At 36.9% G+C, this 20,640-nt stretch overlaps 1 protein-coding gene across 1 annotated transcript in view; it reads left to right on the top strand.

Moving 5' to 3' along the window:
• Positions 1-20,640, top strand: part of phf21aa (PHD finger protein 21Aa) — an 81,882-nt gene that overhangs the window by 28,876 nt on the left and 32,366 nt on the right. Inside the window, 1 exon segment of the mRNA XM_051922510.1 lies at positions 18,478-18,579. Coding sequence (XP_051778470.1) covers positions 18,523-18,579 — 57 coding nt within the window. The 5' untranslated portion in view covers positions 18,478-18,522.

The raw sequence follows: 20,640 nt of genomic DNA, 5'->3' as shown, positions 1-20,640 counted from the left end.
CTCACACCCCCTCCGTCAGGAGCAGACAAAGAGAGAGAGAGGGAGAGTTTGTTTTTCAGTCAAAAATCAATACGTGCCCTTCGAGCTTTTAAGTATGCGAAGCACTGTGCAGCATGTCTTTTCAGGAATCAGCTTTACAAAAGATAGCAACGTGAAGATAATCTTTCAGCATTTTTAGACGAGCGTCCGTATCGTCTAGGTGTGCAAACAGCCCCCCTGCTCAATCCCCATACGTCAGGATCACAGATAGTCAGCGCAAGAGAGACAGAAAAGTAAGCCGGGTAGCTTCTCAGCCATCTGCCAATAGCGTCCCTTGTATGAAATCAACTGGGCAAACCAACTGAGGAAGCATGTACCAGAAATTAAAAGACCCATTGTCCGCAGAAATCCGCGATATATATTTAAATATGCTTACATATAAAATCACAATTTAAATGACCGCTACACGCTCGTGTTGACTCGGCGACGCCCAGAGCAGAAAGAACGCGCTCCGGCCGCTCCAACCGCGCCATGCGGGGAGTGAGAGAGACGCCAATATCTCACACTCTCTCCCCCCTTAAAGAAATTAAATGGCCGCAAGTGAGACCACTGACCTCCCTCCCTTCTATTAGTTATAGGTTATAGTACGTTCGGCTTATCCATGAGTCCGGCTTATCTATGATACGATTTTATTTTAAAAATTCGTATGATTTTTGGTCTCCGGCTAATACATGTGTCCGGCTTATAGACAAGAACTTAGGGTACTTTTTTGGTTTTGCTGCTCCCCTCTTGTCATCTACATAAAAACACATTTCTGTAAGAAACATATGCTTGTTCTAATTCTCTTTGTAATTTTCAGATTTCTTGTAATTTCTCCCTTTTCTTTCAAAAAGTAAAAAAGAGAAAATGTCTATGTTTTGTTTTTAACAGTCTTATACCACTCCTATGTCACATCAGTATTTCAAGATAACACATTTTCAGTGCAAAATCTCATACCTCTTTTGTATTTCATCATTTTGCAAATAAATTACCTTTTAACTGTATTTCCACAAAGGTTAATTGTTCCTCTGTTATTATCTTCATTTAAATGTACAAGTCAGAAAAACACTGACTGATTTGCCTTTTTGCTACATAGTTCCTATTTATAAAAACAAAATTACTTCATCTCGACTGTATCTCACCATTTCGCTAGTTGTTAACGCAGCAGTTAGCATTCAAAATCTATTTTGATATTTTTTGGCAATTTACGATCTTAAGATCATTTTGGTTTTTTTTTAATACACAAAAATGTTCTGCTAAAATTATTTCTTTCATTTTCCACTGCTTTCATCTATTAAGTAATTTTAATCTGCTATTTTTGTACAGTTGTGTGCATGTTTCCTAAAGTCACCATTTGCTCATTTCTCGTCTGCAATCTCATTAACAAAGTTCTACTACATAAATATCTAGTATCTTTTTAACTTTTTAAAAAGAAAAATGCTGTGCTACTGCAAGGAAATGTCAACTATCGTTCCAGGCAGAACATAAAAGAAAATCCACATTAATATTTTTGCTCAATACTGCTTGCATGTATTATAAAATTGAGGTTTATTCTTTCCCATCTTTTTGTTTAAAACAAAATCATCCTAATTTTACACTTCTTTTGTTCCTCATTTTTTTCCTACTTTTTCCTCAGCAGTTGTTATGCAATGAGATATTTTTCCTTCATTACTCTTTTTGTTTCTTTTTCTTGTAAATTTTTTGAAAAATAAAAATGTGTACTACTTATCAGTTTTATTAATTTTACACTTTTCATTTTCTTTCAATACAAGTTTTTTTGGCAGTAGCACTTCCCTTAATTTTTTTTGCTTTCTCTTATTCTTTCTCTGGTACTGATTCTTTCATCAAAGATTCTGTTAAAATATCTACTAGGTTATGTAATAATTTACTCTTTTTCTTTGGACCAAACTTTTTATTTCCAATATTTGCTTTTTTTACTTCACTTATTAACTTTTTATATTAATATTAAAAAGACTTTTCATATATTGTGTTTTGTGGGCTGATACATTCAAACTTGTTAAAAGTACAGTACTTATTAATTCTGTACACATTTTTGTTTGATTTCTTGTTTCTTTTGCTACTTTCACTCATGTTTATTTGTCTTTTACTATTATCCCTGTTTTGTCTTCAGTACTAAATAAATGGCGTATCTCTCCTCAGCTTATTCTAAAACTTCTATTTTCCCACCATCTGGACCAATTACTTCATCTTTCAAGTACAACTTTTTGTTTTGTTTGCTGCATGTAGTTCTGTCTTGCAATAGGTTTTTATAAGCAAACTGCCATATAGCCTTTTTCTCATCTGCTTAACTCTTATGTTTTTCCACTTTCTGTAAGATACATTCTCCTTGAAATAACATCTATTCATTTTATGATACCATTAACTCAATCATGTACTATTTCTACATTCTTGTATTTAGTTATCGATTAGGTATGCTCTTCTTTGTCTCTTCTGGGTGCTCTCTTTATAGCCTCCTTAGTGATACATTTTTTCTCAAAAAAAATGTAAAACATTTTGCTTGTCTTGGCTTGAGAAATGACTTTTTTTATTAAATCTCACCATTCTAGTGTAAAATGGGCAAAACACAAAAAGTACAAAGTCAGATGTGTAGAAAGAATAATAATGATACAAATTATAATAATGTTGAATAATAATAACAATAATATGAACAGCACACTGCACATGTGCCAGTGACACGAGTGTCACTTTCTCATTCCCAAAATCACTTTGTTTCATTGACCGTTTCAATTTCACCACCTGAGGACAGATTCTCTTTGTCATAACTGCTGGTGAAAGGTGTTTCTTATGAGATGCCATTATGAAGCTAGGAGAAGAAATGTCTAGACTGTTGCCCAGGTAACGCTGACTTAAGACATGCCTACCTGTTGCACAAGTAATGCTCAGCACTGACACTGTTGCCACTTTTACAGCCTGAGTACACCTCAGGTATTACACTAGACTACTGATGCCTGTGTGACACTCTGGACCAACACTTGTAGCACCATTTTTACAGCCCAGGTGACGATTGGGTCTAATTCTTAAGAGGTTAACTTAACAATTTAGAATGGAATCCAGTATTTACTCTCTCTTTCATGTGTTTTTTCCATCACCCTTTGACAGGGCAGTACGGTGGTAGTACTGCTGCCCCACAGTAAGGAGACCAGGGTTCATTTCCCTGGTCCTCCTTGCTTGGAGTTTGTATGTTCATCCCATGTCTGCATGAGTTTACTCTGAGTGCTCCAGCCTCATTGAACTGTCCAGACATTTTAGAACATTAGACCAATCTAGATAAGAACAGGCCATTTAGAACAGTAAAGCTTGCTGTTTCTAGCCACTTAATTAAAAAAAAAAAAAAGTCTAATTTTGAAAGCCCCTAAAGTCTTACTGTCTATCATACTACTTGGTAACTTTTGTTTAAAGAAAAACGTTCAAATATTTGTGCGAAATTTACCCTTGTGTTTTCAACTGTGTCCCCGTGTTCTTGTTGAAGTCATTTTAAATGAACAGTCTTGATCTTCTATACTAATTCCCTTCATAATTTTAAACCGTTCAATCATGTCACAACTTAATCTTCTTTTGCTTAAACAGAAAAGGCTCAGCTCTTTTAATCTTTCCTCATAATTCATTCCCTGTAGCCCTGAAATAAGCCTAGTCGTTCTTCTCTGGACCTCTTCCAGCACTGCTATGTCCTTTTGTAGCCTGGAGACCAAAACTGCACACAGTACGCCAGATGAGGCCTTGCCAGTGCATTATAAAGCTTGAGCGTAACTGCCTTGTATTCCACACATAATGACATATAACCTAACATTCTGTTAGCCTTCTTAATGGCTTCTGAACACTGTTGGGAAGTCGATAGCTTAGAGTCCACTGTGACTCATAAGTCCATTTCATAAGGTGTACTTTTGATTTTCAAACCTATGTGTAATACTTTACATTTACTTACATTAAATTTCACCTACCACACATCTGCCCAAGCCTGTATGCTATCCAGGTCTCTCTGCAATGATTCAATGGATTCTAGATTATCTGCCAATCCACCTAGGTTGGTATCAACTTCAAACTTAACCAACTTGTTATTTTCCAAGTCATTTCTATATATTAAAAATAGCAGTGGCCCTAGCACTGACCCCTGTGAAGCAGTACTCTTAACATCAGCCAATTCTGATAAAGTTCCTTGCACCATATCCCTCTGCTTCCTGTGTCTAAGCTAATTTTGCTTCCATTTGCAGACAACACTCTGAACTTCTTTTAGTTTGATGCCTAACTTCTCAAGTGGCACCTTATAAAATGCATTCTGAAAATAAAGATAAATAATATGCTCTACTTTTATCATATCTTTTTGTTGCTTCCTCATAGAATTCCAGCATGTTGGTAAAACATGAACTCCCTCTTCTGTACCCATGCAGACTGTTAAGTAAAACTCCTGTTCTTGCCATTTGTTACTCAGTTCTTATCCTTAATAATCCATCAATTATCCAACCCACTATATCCTAACTACAGGGTCACGGGGGGTCTGCTGGAGCCAATCCCAGCCAACACAGGGTGCAAGGCAGGAAACAAACCCCGGGCAGGGCACCAGGCCACCGCAGGGCACACACACACCAAGCACACACTAGGGACAATTTACAATCACCAATGCACCTAACCTGCATGTCTTTGGACTGAGGGAGGAAACCGGAGTACCCGGAGGAAACCCACGCAGACACGGGGAGAACATGCAAACTCCACGCAGGGAGGACCTGGGAAGCGAACCCACGAGGCATTCTTAATAATTCCTTCCATTAATTTACCTCTGATACATATTAAACTTACTGGCCTATAGTTGCTTGAATCTGCCCATTTACCCTTTTTACTGTATATAATGGGATAACATCCATTTTCCAGTCCTTCAGAATTTCTCCAATACGCAATGACTTCCTAAAAATATGCGTCAAGGGTTTAAATATGTACTTGCTCACCTCCTTAAGAACTCAAGGGTAAGTATTATCTGGTCCTGGTGATTTGTTTGATTTCAGCTTACTTAATCTGAGCAGCACTTCTCTCTTACCTCCTTAGTAGTCCCATTTACCACTGGGAGGTTATCCACTTCCTAATATATGAAGACCTCAGAAAAATGTGAGTTGAAAGCATCTGCTATTTCACTGTCTGTATTTTTAATTCCTCTTTGGCATTTATGATGCACTTCACCTCCTACTTCACTGTTCTTTTACTACTAAAATACTGAAAGAATCTCTTATGGTTGTTTTTCACCTCATCTGCTATATTCCTTTCTAACTGCCTTTTAGCCTCCCTATTATCTTTAAGGGTTGCCCTCGTGTTCTTGTACACCCTCGACTCACACTGGAGTTACAGTGGGGGGAATAATTATTGAACACATCAACATTTTTTTCAGTATGTATATTTCTTACTAGACATTGGTATTAAGTCAAAAAATCCACAAATAAAAAGAAATAAAGTGGAATGACATAGGGGAAAAAGTATTGAATAGAATATGCTAATTTAATACTTAGTGGAGAAGCTTTCAACATGCTTCCTGTATGAAGAAACCAATCTCCTGCAGTGCTCAGGTGTGATTTTGACCCTTTCTTCTAAAGCGATTGTCTTTAAATCATGTAGATTCCTTTAATGTTGTGAATTCTTTATATTTGTGGATTACTTGAGTTAATACCAGTGTCTGGTGAGAATTTCGTGTGAATAGCCTCATTGGAAATATATTTAATGGAAAAAAATGCTGACACATTCAATACTTGTTTCCCCCACTGTATTAGTCTTATACAGCTGTTTTTTTTCCTTTTCAGTTTCTCTTTTTAACTCTTTATTAACCCACTGGAGGTTTTTTTTTTTCATTTCCTGCTAATTCCAAATTTAGGTATGTACCTGTCCTGCATTATATTTAATCCATTTTTAAACCTATTTCACTGCTCCTCAACTGTATCTTCACATAAAAGCTTACCAAAGTTAAACTTAAGTTTTAGTCTTAGCATCTGCACTCTTCCAAAACACTGAGAACTTTATTATATTATAGTCACTTGACCCTATTGGCTTAGTTATCTCTACACCCTATATTTTGTCCTCGCTATTACAAGATACTACATCCAGACAGGCTTCATCCCATGTTGGCTCTTTAAAGTACTGTTTTAAAAAACAGTCACTGATTACTTCTAAAAACACCTGCTCTTGTACTCTGCTATTTGCAATGTTATCCCAGTTAATATCTGAGTAGTTAAAGTCATCCCATGACTATAATATCCCCCGTAAACTTGCCTTTTTAATATTACCAAAAAGATAATGAATTGAAGTTATTGTCTACATTGGCTGTCTATAACACACTCCTTTCCCTAATCCTTTCCAGGCAAGGCCAAATGTCCTCACTAAGATGGGGCTCATATCAACTGAAGAGGACTTGCATTTAAATTCTGTTTGACATAAACAGCAACTCCACCTCCTTTTCTGTTTTGTCCATCCTTCCTAAAACATTTGTATCCCCATCTTTGTTATTTAGCCAGGTTTCTGTTATTGCTATAATATATAACTCCAACTCATTTGTTTTATTTTTGAAACCTCTAGCATTAAGGCAAGCAATTTTTAATGTGTTACTGATTTTACTTTTGGATTTAAAAGTGGGTTAGAATTTGTTACTATGTGTTTTTATTTTTACACTATTGTTTGTTGCTTCATGTACAATTCTAAACCTGGCCTGTCCTAAACTCCCTGCAAATATACCCTACTTTAAACAATCCTCGACTAACCTACTAGTGCGCCTCTCTAGCACTTTGGTGCCCCTCCGGTTCAGATGTAACCCATTGCGATAGAACAGGCCCCATATGTTCCAGTAGGAGTTCCAATCCCCCATAAGCCTATACCCTTCTACCCTACACCAAGATTTAAAGCATTTCAGTCTTACTTGGACTGGTACATGGCACAGGTAGAACATCAGAGAAGACTACCTTGTCAACTCTGCTCCTCAGGCTGGTACCTGGCTCTTTAAATTTGGATAGCAGAACTGACAAACTACCCTTATGTATGTCATTTGTTCCAACAAGGACAATGACCACTGGATCCACCCCAGCTCTGGCCAAGAGTCGTATCAACCCTTCCAGGGAGGTCTCCCACCTGTGCACCCAGAAGCCAACACACCGTATGAGACTCTCTGTCTCTGGAGCAAACTTGTGCTTCAGTCCCTAACTACCACTAACTTTGTTTTTCTAGGAAATAGTTTTGAGGTGGCCTACAGGGGCTCCTCGTGGCTGACTACCACCTCAGAATTTCAGAGACACCATCCATCTTTGCAAGGACCTGAAAACGATTTGACACTTCGAATTATGGGGTTGATGTCCCTGAACAGTGTGCACCCTTTACCTTACGCCTTGTGACCGTGATACACCTATCTCTACCTGTCTGGTCTGTAGCCTCCTCTGAACCACATTAGGGGTGCATGCTATCTCTCTAAAGGACACCTGGGACTGGTCCGCTAATTCTGTACTACAATGCAGGCTAGCCAACTTCTGCTCCAGTGCAGCGATCTGGAGTTCTAGTTACTGGATCAGCTGGCATCTCCTGCAGATGTAGCCTTCATAGAAGACTAAAGAGTCCAATATCCAACAGGATTTACATTGCACTGGCCTTCTGTTTAAAAGTTGCCTTTGGATTACAAAAACTCTTGTTTGTAAAGTTTTTTATTTATTTATTATTATTAATGGTGAAACTAAAAAAAATTAAGCCAAAAAATGTGATTGAAGAACTGCTACAGTTATTTCACACATTATGATCCCATAAGTTCCTGTAATATTCCCCCCCCCCCCAACTTACTGCTCTTTGTTCTTCTGTGAGGTTATCTTTACTTTTCTCTGTCTGTTCTTGTAACTTAGCGCTACGTTTTGTTCCATACTTAAAACCTCTCCATTCACACCATTTTTATTCCTTCATATTAATGAACTCTTACACTGTCACCCTCTCAACTACTGTACTTTCTTGACTGCTAAGAACTGTTCAATCTAGAAAAACTCACTTACTGACTTTCCGCTGCTAGTTAATTTCTTCCTTTCTTGTCTGTTCCTAAACCCGTTGGTGCCTTAACACTAGCCGCTTACCTGTGTGCAGCTGAGCCCTTCTCTTTACTGCTTTGAAGATAGCCACTGTCTTTTTTCCCCACTAAGTAATCATCATTTCTGTGTTTCTGTTTCTTACTATGACGGCAGTTATACTTGCAGAGACCACTGTATTAGCTACAGCTGCTTATTATTGTGCCTCGCAGACATTAGTTTGAATAAAAACAAGTACAAGTAACAAATAACTTTTCCCAACACTTCCCTAAACATTGCTTTACTCCTGTGCGGGAGGAAAAAAAGAGCAAAAAACCCTCCTAAAGGGGAAAAAAAAGCTTTAAAAATTCCAACACAGCTTTTTTAGTGGCATTCAAAACAAACACTCAAAGTTTTTAGGAACAAAATGTAATTTTTAAATAATTCTCACACCACAGAACACAAAACGCTCAGCTGTTTCTCCTATGTTTACAAAGACGTGCAGGTTAGGTGGACTGGCGATACTAAATTGGCTCTAGTGTGTAGTTGGGGGCGGGTGTGTGTGTTCACCCTGTGATGGACTGGCACCCTGACCAGAGTTTGTTCCTGACTTGTACCCAAAGCTAGCTGGGATAGGCTGTAGTACCCACCCACAACCATGTTCAGGGCTAAGCAGTTTAGAAAATGACTAGAAAAGCAATATTTTGACAAGTCTTCTGTCTGAAAAGAACACTGAAAAAATGCTGAGCAGCAAGGAGCCCAGAAACAAGTAGTGATCACACTAGATCCAAAGATCTAGTAGTCTAGAATCATGACATGGGCCCCAGCTTAATCTCTTGGTCTTAACCTATGTTGTAATTTGTTCTGCCTAATGTGCTTATGCGGTAATAATTAAAACCCTTTTATTGAAATAAAATAACTGAAATATGATGAAATATTATGAGCAGTGTAATGATCAGCACCAGATTAGTCTTCATCCTTTGTTTAAATTCTGAGAATGATGGTGCATTCTTGATACTAGATAATTCCAAACTTTGGTGGCTCTACAGTAATCCCTCCTCCATCGCGGGGGTTGCGTTCCAGAACTCCCCGCAAAAGGTGAAAATCCGCGAAGTAGAAACCATATGTTCATATGGTTCTTTTTATATATTTTAAGCCCTTATAAACTCTCCCACACTATTATAAACATTTCCCACACAATTATACAGCATAAACCCTTTGTATTCTCTTAGATATTAAGTAAGATTCGTTGAAATTATGTATGTAAACACAGTTTATATACAGTAAAACCTAAATATTATTTTAAATATATCGAGCGTCTCCGATATCACATATGTTACAGCCATTACGACAGACAGGCCACCAGCAATAAATACGTCCAATGCAAGAAAAATTGTATACAGTAAAATGTGTGTACAGTGACACTAAACTATGTACATGTAATAAGTACTGTACATAGATAATTAATTATGGTTACTCACCAACAATGACACGACGACTTGTCCGAATAACGATGAGTTTAATTTTACTGCACAACAAAGGATAGTGTTACAGCTCTTCTAAAGGAGCCTCTTCAGGCTACTGTGTAGCACCGCCGTTGTTCTTCTTCCAGCACTCTTCAATCCAAATCCCTAAAGCAGATTCCATCCAGACTACTGCCTTATCACGTCCACTTGCAACTCGTTTTGCACCCTGGTTAAAGGATACTGCGGCCGTAGATCTTATATGCTTTTCCTCCTTTTTAAATAAAAAGAATCGTGGACTCATTGATGTCATAATGGTGTCCTGCAGCGGTGTAGCTGTTCCCTTCCTTCGACATATCCAAAACTTTTACCTTTTCTGCAATCATTTGCATCATCTGTTGGCGCTTGGACACGGCCCCTGAAGCAGTAGCAGGAGCACGTTAATGCTGAATGAGTGAGATGAGACTTCCTGGTTAATGCAGCACTCCGTCACTGAGCCAATCAGCACACAGGAAGTTAACTGTGTGCTCTGATTAGGTAGCTTCTCAGTCATCCGCCAATAGCGTCCCTTGTATGAAATCAACTGGGCAAACCAACTGAGGAAGAATGTACCAGAAGTAAAAAGACCCATTGTCCGCAGAAACCCGCAAAGCAGCGAAAAATCCGCGTTATATATTTAGATATGCTTACATATAAAATCCGCGATAGAGTGAAGCCGCGAAAGTCGAAGCGCAATATAGCAAGGGATTACTGTATAACTGAAAGACTAACCTCCTACAGTTAATGTATTCCATCTTATAATTTGTACATCCTTACTGCCATTGATGATTTTCGTCCCTTCCTCCCTCCCATTGTACACGGCATTTGTGAGTATGACTTGGTAGTGTTTAGAATGCTAGGTGAGACTAATCAATTGCTTTCACATCTGACTTATCCAAACCATATAATCCCACTCCCTGAGGAAGTCCAATTAGATTAAAACATGTGTCTACGTTTCAAACATGTTTATGATTAAAACCTGCTAAAATGTGATCAGCATGTAATGATCCAGTGTGAATGTTTCTAATAAGTTATAAAATAATTTTGTCTTGCCTGAACATTATAGTGCATTTTTTCTGACACACTGCCATTCAGTGCCATATTTTTATTTCATCATGGCTGTTAATAAGAGCCTATTTATTCCCTTCTCCCATCCATTTTCTGAACCCACTAATTCAGTTACAGGGTAGTGGAAAGCTATTCAGTAGTAGGTGTAGATCAACCAACCCATGTTGTAAGTTCAGTTTATTGCACATCACACACTTACACCAGTTTGTACACTGCTCTAAAGCAGTTGGACCATGAGGCAGCATTACCAACCAGTGCATTGTTGTCCCACTGTTTAATAATAACAAATGACCATTAGTTAGGTATTTTTTCTTTTTTTTTCTTCATAGTTTTGTCTGAATGTTTGAAATGCTTTACTGTGTAGGTTTAGCAAAAAGCTTTGTTGCATTTTTTTAATTTTGTTAAGGAAGTTTTTTTTGTTAGGTACATGTTAGGCAAGTGGCCCATGTTGTGAGGGCATGTAATTAGTGTGTTCGGTGATTGATTGGTGCTTCTAATACAGGGTTAGTTCTTATTTTGTGCCTGATACAGTTTAAACTGCCTCCGTCTTCCAACAATGCTGTTATCTTGTAAATCACCCAAATATATTAATAGTATTGAAAGGAAATTTAGATTTCCAAATGCTTTGAATGATAAAAATAAAACACTTTTCAGAATTTATACTTACTTTCTCGGGACACTGTAGTTATTAGTAGAACCACTGAATCATAGATGGTAATGACTTATTTATGTTTTACTGTACATTGTTTTACAACACCATGCCCTTGCTCATGTGAGTAAGACAAAATATATTGTCCATTCATCTGACACTACATACTCCTCTCATACTCATGTCTTCTCAATTCAGTTCTGGGTCAAGGGGGCCAGTGCCTGTCCCAGGTAGATGTGGCAAATTAATATGCTGATTATTATATTAATGTATTAATATAATTTAAGATATCCAAACTGTTAGGAGAACGCTCAAGTTTTTTTCTTTGTTTCTCAGGGTTAGGATTAATAAAAGCATATATAATTTAAAATGCTCTTAAATCAGACTGATGTTTTCAGTACAGGGGTAAGTTGGGTATCCTTCTTTTCACTTCAGTTTCCATATTCACATTAAATCTAATTTGTTACTCTTTTCAAATGAACTAACAAAATAAAATGTTTTGAATAATTTGATGAATAAAAAGAAGTTCTGACTTACATTGGCGAAGAACCTCCTATAAATCCATCCATCCATTATCCAACCCGCTATATCCTAACTACAGGGTCACGGGGGTCTGCTGGAGTCAATCCCTCCTATAAATCTGGGCGAAAAATTAAACTGGAGACTCCTTCCTGTGTTGCTATTGACAATTGCTGATCATTTTAAAAATGTTAGAAAGCCATGCAAACATTTAATGATGCATTGATAGAAAGCTCACTGTCTCTAATATTAACCGAAGAAAACAATTCATTAAAAATAGAAAAACTTACTGCTCTATTGGATGCAACTCTGATCTCCACGTTGAATATGGACACATGAAATACTGTAGTGCAGTGATTTTCAGCCTGTGAGCTTCAGTGGTACTGTAGTTAGTCATTGGCCATTTTAACAGGGTTATAAAAATATTAGTAGTAAAAACTCAAATATACAAATATTGTATATGTTATCGTCTTTTTTTTACATAATTGATAAAAAAATAATTTTTTGGTCAGAATTTGCTGATTGGCTTAGCATGTGATTTTTTTCAACATTACCACAGTTTACCACCATTTGCCTGAATTGCTCTGCACATCATGGATAAATAACTAGCATCTAGTCTTCTTGAAAGGAAAGACATAGAAGCAGGTCATTCTACAAGCAACTACGGTGCTTCTGTGTGTCATATTGACAACATATCACAAACCAAAAAACAGGAAATCCAGCAGAAAGTATCTGACTCTGGGCTTTATGTTTCTTGAAACTGAGAATCAGCCATTGGCAATATGTGTTTTGTGGTGTTATCAAATGAAGCCTTAAAGTCCAACAAACTATGTTGACACCTGGGGACAAAACATAGTGAGTATGTGTCCATATCTACTGATTTATTTATTTAAATTGACTTGAGTATTTGTTATAGTATGTTTGTTATAATGTTAAGTTTAATAAGTTTAATGTCACTGTCTCTGTACACACTATTATGGATTCATTCATACAGGCAAACCAAGTATGGTACGCAGGGGCTCAGCATTTAGAATTGCCAAGCCAAGCACAGGATTAGATAGCCAAAAGACAACTGGAGAATTGAATAGTCATAAGACTTAGCCATTACGGTATGAGGATATAGTAGAGACAGGCCAAAGTGAAGGGTTGGGGTCTTCCAGAGAACCCAGTTTTATAGCAACAATGCTAAGAATCGAAAAGGAGAAAAACAAGTGTAAGAAGCAGTTTTGAACTAGTTAGTTCGAGAGAAGGTTCCGAATGATGCTTCTGCGGGCTAATGTGGCTCTTGCTGATGCATATCCAAGACCATTTTCGTCCAGCTCTGCTCTTTTATATATTAAAGAGAACAACTGAAGTTGAGTTTGAGTGAGTAAAAAAAGTAATTAGTAGCTTCAAGTTTTCTGTTGTTAGACATTTATTCAAATCCATTTTCTGATGAGGCAAATCTAATTTATAATATATTGTGATTTGTAGTAATTTAAAATGAACTTGAAACAAATCGCCTTTGCTTCATCGTAATAACGTTACCAAATACCACTGTGTGTAATCAGTTGTAGCAATCTGTGAGACGACAAAACTACTGTGTCCCGAGCTAAAATGTCTGCACACCACGGTTCCACCTTAAAGGTCATTTCTTCATTGAGTTATATTGAAGTGGAGCCTTGCCTTCCCTCTGAATCTTTTTGTGTTAGTGCTTACAGCTATTATTTCAATAATATTGTGTCTACATTATTCATCTGTTTTTTATTCTCTTAAGTAGAGCTTGCCACCTTTTGTGCATGTAGTTTTTATCATCCTTGAGATATTGACAGTACAATTTAACTGTTCCTGCACTCTCTAGATTAAATTAAAAATGAATACAGCTTCTCAGTTGAATTTTCCCATCCAGACTGTTTCTAAAGTGTTGATATCCAGATGACCTAGCTCTTCACAATATAACCCTGAACTGATAAATCTGAATGTTTATCTTGTTTAGTTGCAACATGATTACCTGGCAAACTACTCTGCTTCACCACTGTGTTTGGGTGTTGACATCCAAACGCATACCATGAGCCATTGCTTCAAAATTTCAGGAATTTTTGAAGAGAGGCTATTGACAGTGTGAGGACATTTTTTTAAATTTCAAAGCCAGGATGTGCATTTTTATACACTTAGCTATACAGAAAGTGTGTGGTAAAAAGCTATAAATTCATGCATTATTTCCAAATTATTTTTCTACCTGCAGTTACCACTATTTCCCCTCTCAAATGCATTGGTTTTTTTTTCATTAAAAAAGTCTTTCTATACTTTTGAATGCAAAACTGAACTAGATAATGGAGTAATCTGGGATATAATTCATTCTTTACAACTTTAAATTGTTACAAGCATGAATCCAAAACCCCGAAGGCTTGGGTTGTTGAAACTAGCAGCAGTGCTTCTTTAAAGTGGTAATATTCGTTAAGCTTGAGGTTAGTTTCCCTTTAGCTGTATTTGTAAGCCTCTTGGTTAGATGCATTTACTAAATAAACATTCAAATACCAAAACAAGTGCTTGGAGCAAATGACATCTGGCTGCTATTGTGGAAAAAATAATTACATCTTCAAAAATACCAAACTATATTGCCATCCACTCAAATGTATTTTACATATTTTGATTTTTGTTAAATAAAAAGGTAATAACTCATTTCTGTGGTGCAGTATTAAATACATAGACAAAATGTAACTAATATACAGTAATATGCTAGTATATTATTTTTAATGTTTATAGCCATATCGCGCCACTGTAGACTATGCCTTACTTGATAAAAATAAGATCTGCTTGGAAAAAATAACCATTGAGAATGAGCTCTTTTCTCATAGATAAGAACAAGTTTTGGCTTGTATTAATTCAATATCATGTGCATGCATGGGGTTTATTAATTTTAAGGTAGCACACACTCATCATCTTAGCATGTCCAAACTTTCTGAATTTTATTCCAGAGCTGATAAATTTGATCTGATTGTTTGCCCAGCCTGATGCACATGTTTGTTCTTGCCAGTTGTAGGTCCTCTTTTTAACTGATCCTAAATAACAGTCTACTTTAGAAGATGCTGTCTTTAAGATACCCAGCACCAATTATTGTTTACCTTTTGAGTGATCAGGAATTTTTGCTTTTTTTTTTTTAATTTTGTTCTATTTTATATATTTATTTGGTGTAGAAGGCATCTGCTAACCCCAAGCTACTACTTTGTAATTTTCTTTTAATTAAGCCTAAACAATGTGCAATTTCTATTGAAACACTTTTTTCTTGCTGGCTGTCTCTTTTTTAATTCTTTTAGCAGTTAACAGTAATCCTTTCAGGTTATCACACTGATAAGCTTTTGAAACCTAGTTTCAGTGTTTCATTTGCATTTATTTTAGGGAGGTGGCATAACAGCACTGTGCCATAAATTGACTTTATAGTATTCTAGGCTTGAGGTTGTAGACTTTGTGTAATGTGAGAATTAGGAATTTCATTATTGTTTTCAGTGCTACAAATTTGGTCACGATTCTTGCTTGCAGTTCCTGGAGGCCACATTCAGTTCCACGCCTGGTCACTATTTGCATTTTATCCCCATGTCTTTGTGGGTATACCCATAAGTACTCCTCAAGATGTATGTGAAATATTCATTCATTGGTGTCTTCGTTGTCCGGTACTGGACTGACACCTCACAACCAGATTTGGTTTTTAATGCTGCTGATGACATTGAGGTTGATTAAGTGGGATTGAAAATGAATGCTTAAAATAGGGAAAACATACAGTAGATATGATGAGATGCAAGGTGTTGAACAAAGTATGGAGGATTACTGTAAATAACATATGTATTCAGTTTTTAGAAGTACCAATTTTCATTACATGACATGTAACAACTGTACTAACTGTCAAGGTTACCGGAAACTTCTCTCAGAACTTGTGTGTACACTTTCAGGAATGGGTTTGAATTCAGAATGTTTGATGAACTTAAGTGGGGTGGATTTTAATGTTGTTCGACTTGCAAGTGTATTTCAATGTACTACCGTCCTTGCGTATAAATTGATCCTAGTGGGCCACAGAAATTCTATTTTAAGTGAGCATCACTGCAGTTAATTTCAAGAAGAGGCAACACAAGCTGTAGTTGGTACTATGGGTGACCCTGATCTTGGTTAAAATACAAATTATTTTTATCTCCCATTTATTTTCTATAGTAAAAACATAATAAAAAATATGTACTGTACAGTCCTATCATCTGCTGTTGCCAGCTGTCATCGTGCTTATGGGAGATGTGAAATAGATCAGCAACTATTAAAAACTTAATCATCCATCCATCCATTATCCAACCCGCTATATCCTGTTATAGAAAAAAATGTTTTTCACTGTCACCAATAATTTTCCCATAAAGTTTGTTAGTATCTTGTAAAATTCTTTCCCAAGTTTCAGTTAAATTTAAGTTATTATCAATTTAATGGAAAAGGCACTTGGTTGCCAACAGCCCTAAAGGGGACAGAGTAGTTTGTGAAAAAGGATGGATACATTTTCAAAATAGGACCCTGAATTCTAAAAATGTAACTTCATTGGATCTTTAATGTGAAAATAAATTTTATAGAAAAATCTTTGTAAAACTAGTTATTTCACACATCTTGTGATGCATTTGGTCACATCTTCAGGTGCTTCGAGTCTGTCAACAATCATACACTATCACCCAGGTGACTCAGCTAGGCACGTGTTGTCTACAGATCCATTCTTTTGTTCCACATCCATCTTAAGGCTCTCTCTGCACCCTCATTAATATTCCTGATGGCTTTTTACTGCTGTGCTGTCTTGGTATGCCAAGGGGCTGAGGGCTCCACAGAGGAATTGCCCCACAAAGCCTCTTAAAGACTCCTCTATTCAAAGGCACTGTGCATACCACCCTACCCTCTGGTATTCACCTACCAGTTCTTTGTATCTCACCCTCTTCCTCTCATATACCTCCTCTGACTTCCTATGGAAACGTCAGTTTCAACAGAACGACATGTTTTACTAATTTGGATATCAGGACCATGCCTGGCATAAGTTTGGTGGAATGTGGGAACTTGAGTTGCTTCTCCAGGTCACTCTTCAGCTGCCAGTCTTGTGTGGTAAAGCCTTCTTGACACTGTTCGTCACGAATGTGTCTTCTCACCCACTGTAACAAGGGCAGCATAGTCTTCTTTACCTGAGCCCATTGCAGATGGCTTCTTCAGTCAATTCAGGACCTGGTCATGCTATCAGTGATAGAATCCCTCCCAGGGCCTTATAGCAACCACCTAGAAAGTATTCCTTTTCTTAGTCAGAGAGGGCATGCCCTTTGTGTCACTGTTACCCCAGGAGAAGAGATTGGATGGACTGGGGAGAACATGACAGACCAACTCTTCAAAGCACTGATCAAAAAATGTTCTGATCAATTGCTTGTTCCCATCTAGTTCACAGACCCTGTTATTGCAACCCTGCCTTCCTAACGTATCATATTTCCTCCACATTTGAATGCTTCCCCTTGTAGTGGTGTCTTTCTTTTCTGCATGCCTTATTGTAACAATTCCTGACACACTACCAAGTCCTGCCCAACCAAAAGCCATCGAACCCATCAGCAGACTGAAACAGACACAATTCAGCATGATCAGCTGTGCTCTTCACTTTCTCCAAGTTCTCCCCATTATATGGGCCATGGCAACTTTAGTGTCTGAAGAGTCTCAGTACTGTAGTACCTCTATTGCGTGAGTCATCAGGACCTCTTCAGTCAGACTGTTGAAAGCCAGCTGAAGCATGTTGTTATGACCAAACAGTTAGGTAGATAGGTACACTGTGACTTAGGTTTTCTGGTACTTGTATATAAGTACTCTCCTGTGTAATCTACGTAATTTTTGTGAGGGATTATGCAATGTATTCCATGAAGTTTCAATGGGCTTTGGTATTGGTGTTCTTTTCTCCTTGATAAACAATTTAACTTTTATTTCCAAAATGGTCTGTATATGTGATGTAGAAATTATCGGTGGGCTCTGTAGATATTACCTTTAAAGCTTAATATCATGTAATATTTGAAGTTGAAGTATGGCATTTTGCTTTGTGACAGAGGAAATATTTACTAATATGTTAGACATTTGGTGAACTCTGATGATTTAACATTTTTCTCATCCTCACCATGTATATGCAGCTGGGCTCAAGTGTAATGAACCCATTGCAAAGGAGAAGCAAGTTTATAGAAGCCTAATTAGTCATTTGAGCTGCCACAATTAAATATTCACCCTAGATTTGCTTGACATTTTCTTATAATGTTCATTGATACATCTTGTGGAGTAATGATTAGAACCTTTGCTATTTCCTTTCAAACATTTAACAGTGGTGTGCTTCTTTTTGTATATTTTTAAATCTGTTCCTCGTGTGTCTTCTGGGATATTTGCTAAAGGGGACTCTAATATTATAGTGTTTAATGCAGACTCTTCACATTTTCATGCCTTTCCTTCTTGCTACCCAAGTAGAACACCAACCTTATGTTACATTGCTACTTTTGCACTTTCATGGTACTCGGTAATTATGTATTCTCTTTTTCCTGCTAAAGATAGTTCCATGTCACTGAGACAAAGATATGTTATATTCTGCTGCTACTTTAATTTTATGTGGCCCTAGTTGCTGTTATCATCTACAATAACAGTTTGAGTTCAGCCTATTCAGTGTGATTAGTGGGCTTATTTTTCTTATTTTTTACAGCAGGCTGTCAGCTCCCCAGGACTGTGGTTCTGAGAGAAGCCATCAATGATGGAGTTACAGACTCTGCAGGAGGCGCTAAAAGTGGAAATACAAGTTCATCAGGTGAGTCATTTTACCTGCCTAAAAAACCGCTTCAGGGAGATGAACCTACTTTAGTGAAGGATCTATAAGGGAGTACTGAATGTACGGTAATTTTTCTGCTTTTGTCAAATCAGACATTTACTGTGTTGATTTTCAGAAACGTGTCTTCTGGTTCTGCTGCATCTTTGGTTCAGTTAGACCTGTTCCTGTCAAGAGTTTCCAAGTTCTTTTTAATGGTATAGAAAACACTACTCACTGACACCGTGGCTTTATTTGCAATTTCTCTGGAGGAAAGACCTACACTTTTAAGGGGTTATATTGGTCGGTCTGTCTGTCTGTTAATTGTCTTTTTCTCGCCATTATAGCAATATATAGTGCAGTACTGTCCAAATAATGTTTCAGAGGGTGTAGCAGCACAGTTTGTTCCAACACTGCTTTTATGCAAGTAGTCAAAAAAAATTGGGACATCTGTAGGAATTGTTTGCATCACCTTCACGGTTTGATTATATTTCATTGCTGTAGGAAAATTGTAAGCTGTTAACCCATTACTTGTTCCCTGAAGTAGGCCTTTTTAAAACTCTAAAAATTATATTATTTTTCTGGTTTTGGTAACCTGAACTTTAAAAAAAAACAAACAAAAAAAAAAAAAACCTCTGGCAGTATACCACTTACCTTCATACCATTTCAGGTTATTCATTGGACTTGGAATTGCTTACATTTCACATAAAAAAACAAGAAAATATGGATATTCCAAAATTACTGTCTGAAATGAAATGACAATCCTGAGTTGGCTCAATTTGAGTATCATACACCTGGAGACCAAAATATTTTTTTTTTTTTCTTAAATGATCCCAAAACCTTAGTCTTTACTACCTAAAATGAAAACATACCAAACATATAAACAGTAATTTCAGCCTACATTAAAAAAGGACCAGTTAGAAAAGTAGTCCTGCTATTTAAGGTTTGAATAGAACTAAACACTGTAGCCTTTAAACTGATTTTTCAGCATGTCATTGTCTTGATTTTATTTTTGCACAAGGGAGAAATGCACAATTAGGTAACCGCAGACAAGAGTATCTGTGAAGAATTTTCCCTACATTACAAATACAATGTAAGATTATTTCAGTATTCAAATTAAATGTACATAGGTTTACTTTTATTGAAAGGGATTTACTTGTTTTTATTTTGCATTTAATATCTGACTACCCAATATCGTTTTCACATTGAACAACAGTTACAGTTTTATAGTTTTAGATTGGCATAATACCCATTCCATTTTGCACTCTGCAAGTTCTGAAAGAGAAACGTCTAACATTTGCAGCTCACACAAGGACAGATGATGTTCTGTTGATTAGCTTACATTTGTCTCTAACATTATGAAGTAAATGGCTCTTGAGATGCTTGGAATATTGTAAGAACCTAAAATGGAGTATACAAGGCTGAAAGAAAAAAAAATTCAAAACTTTGTGACATATGCTGGTGTGAAGCAGTCCCTGTGTGAGTCAAACTGCTGTTTTCTACATAACACTAATACTCAGGAAATCAACAGTTTGGAAACCATTAAAGTCTGCCATATATTGCCACTTGTTAGACTTAAGTAAATCGCATCAGTTAGAAATATTTGTAGCAGTATGAGCTGTGGTCAAACATGTTGTGCTGCTGTGAGTCAGACTACTATGTGCTCCACACATTTGTTTTGTAATAAAACAATTTGAGATTACTTCCACTATGATAATTACAAACATCCAGATGTAGGTCCCACTTCCAGTTGTACTGTATAAGGTAAAACGGACCAATCATCGTGTATTCAAATTCTTTGCCTGATCCTTGAATTTACAGAATTTCCATATTCTTCTTATGTTAGTGTGGTCTTTCCTCCTACACCCGAAACACATGCAAAAGCTGAATTGTCTGTGGCTGAATGTGTGTATTTGCATGTGTGCCCTGTAAGGGACTGTTCTCCTGTTCTATGTTACGTCTTGCATCCACTGCTGCCAGGGTAGCAATAGCCCATTGAAACTCAAAGTTGGATTAATTGGGTATGAGAATGTTTTTATATATGCGTGTATGTATGTTAATTAT

The sequence above is a fragment of the Erpetoichthys calabaricus genome, chromosome 2 (genome assembly GCF_900747795.2).
Source record: "Erpetoichthys calabaricus chromosome 2, fErpCal1.3, whole genome shotgun sequence".
NCBI lineage: Eukaryota > Metazoa > Chordata > Cladistia > Polypteriformes > Polypteridae > Erpetoichthys > Erpetoichthys calabaricus.
Note: the sequence above shows the minus strand (reverse complement) of the source record. Positions and strands in the feature narration are given on the sequence as shown.